This window comes from Sinocyclocheilus rhinocerous, unplaced genomic scaffold, assembly GCF_001515625.1.
Source record: "Sinocyclocheilus rhinocerous isolate Xijiao unplaced genomic scaffold, SAMN03320098_v1.1 scaffold302, whole genome shotgun sequence".
NCBI classification, from domain to species: domain Eukaryota; kingdom Metazoa; phylum Chordata; class Actinopteri; order Cypriniformes; family Cyprinidae; genus Sinocyclocheilus; species Sinocyclocheilus rhinocerous.
Genome location: NW_015638976.1, coordinates 303,125 through 304,470, shown reverse-complemented (window position 1 = coordinate 304,470; position 1,346 = coordinate 303,125). Strand labels below are relative to the sequence as shown.

At 42.3% G+C, this 1,346-nt stretch overlaps 1 protein-coding gene across 1 annotated transcript in view; it reads left to right on the top strand.

Moving 5' to 3' along the window:
- Nucleotides 1-456: 456 nt before the first annotated feature.
- The window catches only part of LOC107750707 (cryptochrome-1), a 9,622-nt gene continuing 8,732 nt past the window's right edge, over nucleotides 457-1,346 (top strand). The window contains 1 exon segment of the mRNA XM_074560214.1: nucleotides 457-878. Within this exon segment, the coding sequence (XP_074416315.1) occupies nucleotides 466-878 (413 nt within the window). The 5' untranslated portion in view covers nucleotides 457-465.

The window sequence follows — 1,346 nt, the reverse complement described above, 5'->3', positions numbered from 1 at the left end:
TAAAACTCCTACAAGTCGTTGTGCAGGACTGATCAGAAACGTTTAGCCACAGTTATTGCTGCAAAAGAGAGCAAAGCTTCACATACTTTTGTCACTCACAGATATTTAACACTGGATCATTTTCCAGAATAAATAAATGATAAATTATATATTTTTGTCTCATTTGTTTGATTGGAGTCAACTTTCAGGAAAATCTGATGATCTTTTGGTTCATATTTATGCAGAAATACAGAAAATTCTAAAGGGTTCACAAACTTTCAAGCAGCACTGTATATATTTGACATTTACCATGATAATGCCATGTTGTGGACCTTATCATGAAGGTAATGCCATGTTATTTTACTTTTACTATGTTAATAAGCTCTATTGGACCTTATCATATGATGGTCAAGAGCTGTATGAATAAAGTTTGTTCCATGATTTGTTTCAGACTCTCTAAAGTGTTCGGATCGTGAGTCAGTCGTCATGAGTCACCGCACCATCCATCTGTTCCGTAAGGGCCTGCGGCTGCATGATAACCCCACCCTGCTGGGGGCGCTGGCGTGCTCCGCCTCGCTCTTCCCCGTCTACGTCTTGGACTGCGCATTCCTGGAGGGGGCGATGTGCTTGGGCGCGTTACGCTGGCGCTTCATCCTGCAGAGTCTGGAGGATCTGGACACTCGTCTGCGGGCGCTGGGCTCGCGGCTCTACGTCCTGCACGGGGCGACGGCGGCGGTGCTGCGCGACCTCGTGACCCGGTGGGGCGTCACGCAGATCAGCTACGACACGGAGGTGGAGCCGTATTACGCGCGCATGGAGCGGGAAATACAAGCGCTGGCACAGGAGCGCGGACTACAAACGTTCACGCGCGCGTCGCACACGCTCTATGAAGTCAAGAGGTGCGACAGCGCGAAATTACTCAAACTAAACTGAAATAAAAATGAATTAAAGCTAAATATAAATATTTACAGTCAGTAACTAAACTAAAACTATTAAAAATCGTTTGGTTAGCATGTTACTAGCATGTTTCTAACATGGTTAGCATGTTGTTAGCATGATTAGCATGTTACTAGCATGATTTTAGCATGATTAGCATGTTACTAACATGGTGTTAACATTTTGTTAGCATGATTAGCAAGTTACTAGCATGTTTCTAACATGATTAACATGTTACTAGCATGTTGTTAGCCTTATGATTAACATGTTACTAGCCTGGTGTTAAATTTTTTTTAGCATGATTATCAAGTTACTTGCATGTTTCTTGCATGATTAACATGTTACTAGCATGTTGTTAGCATTATTAGCAAGTTACTAGCATTTTGTTAACATGTTCCTAGCATGATTAGCAAGTTACTAGCATGTTGTTA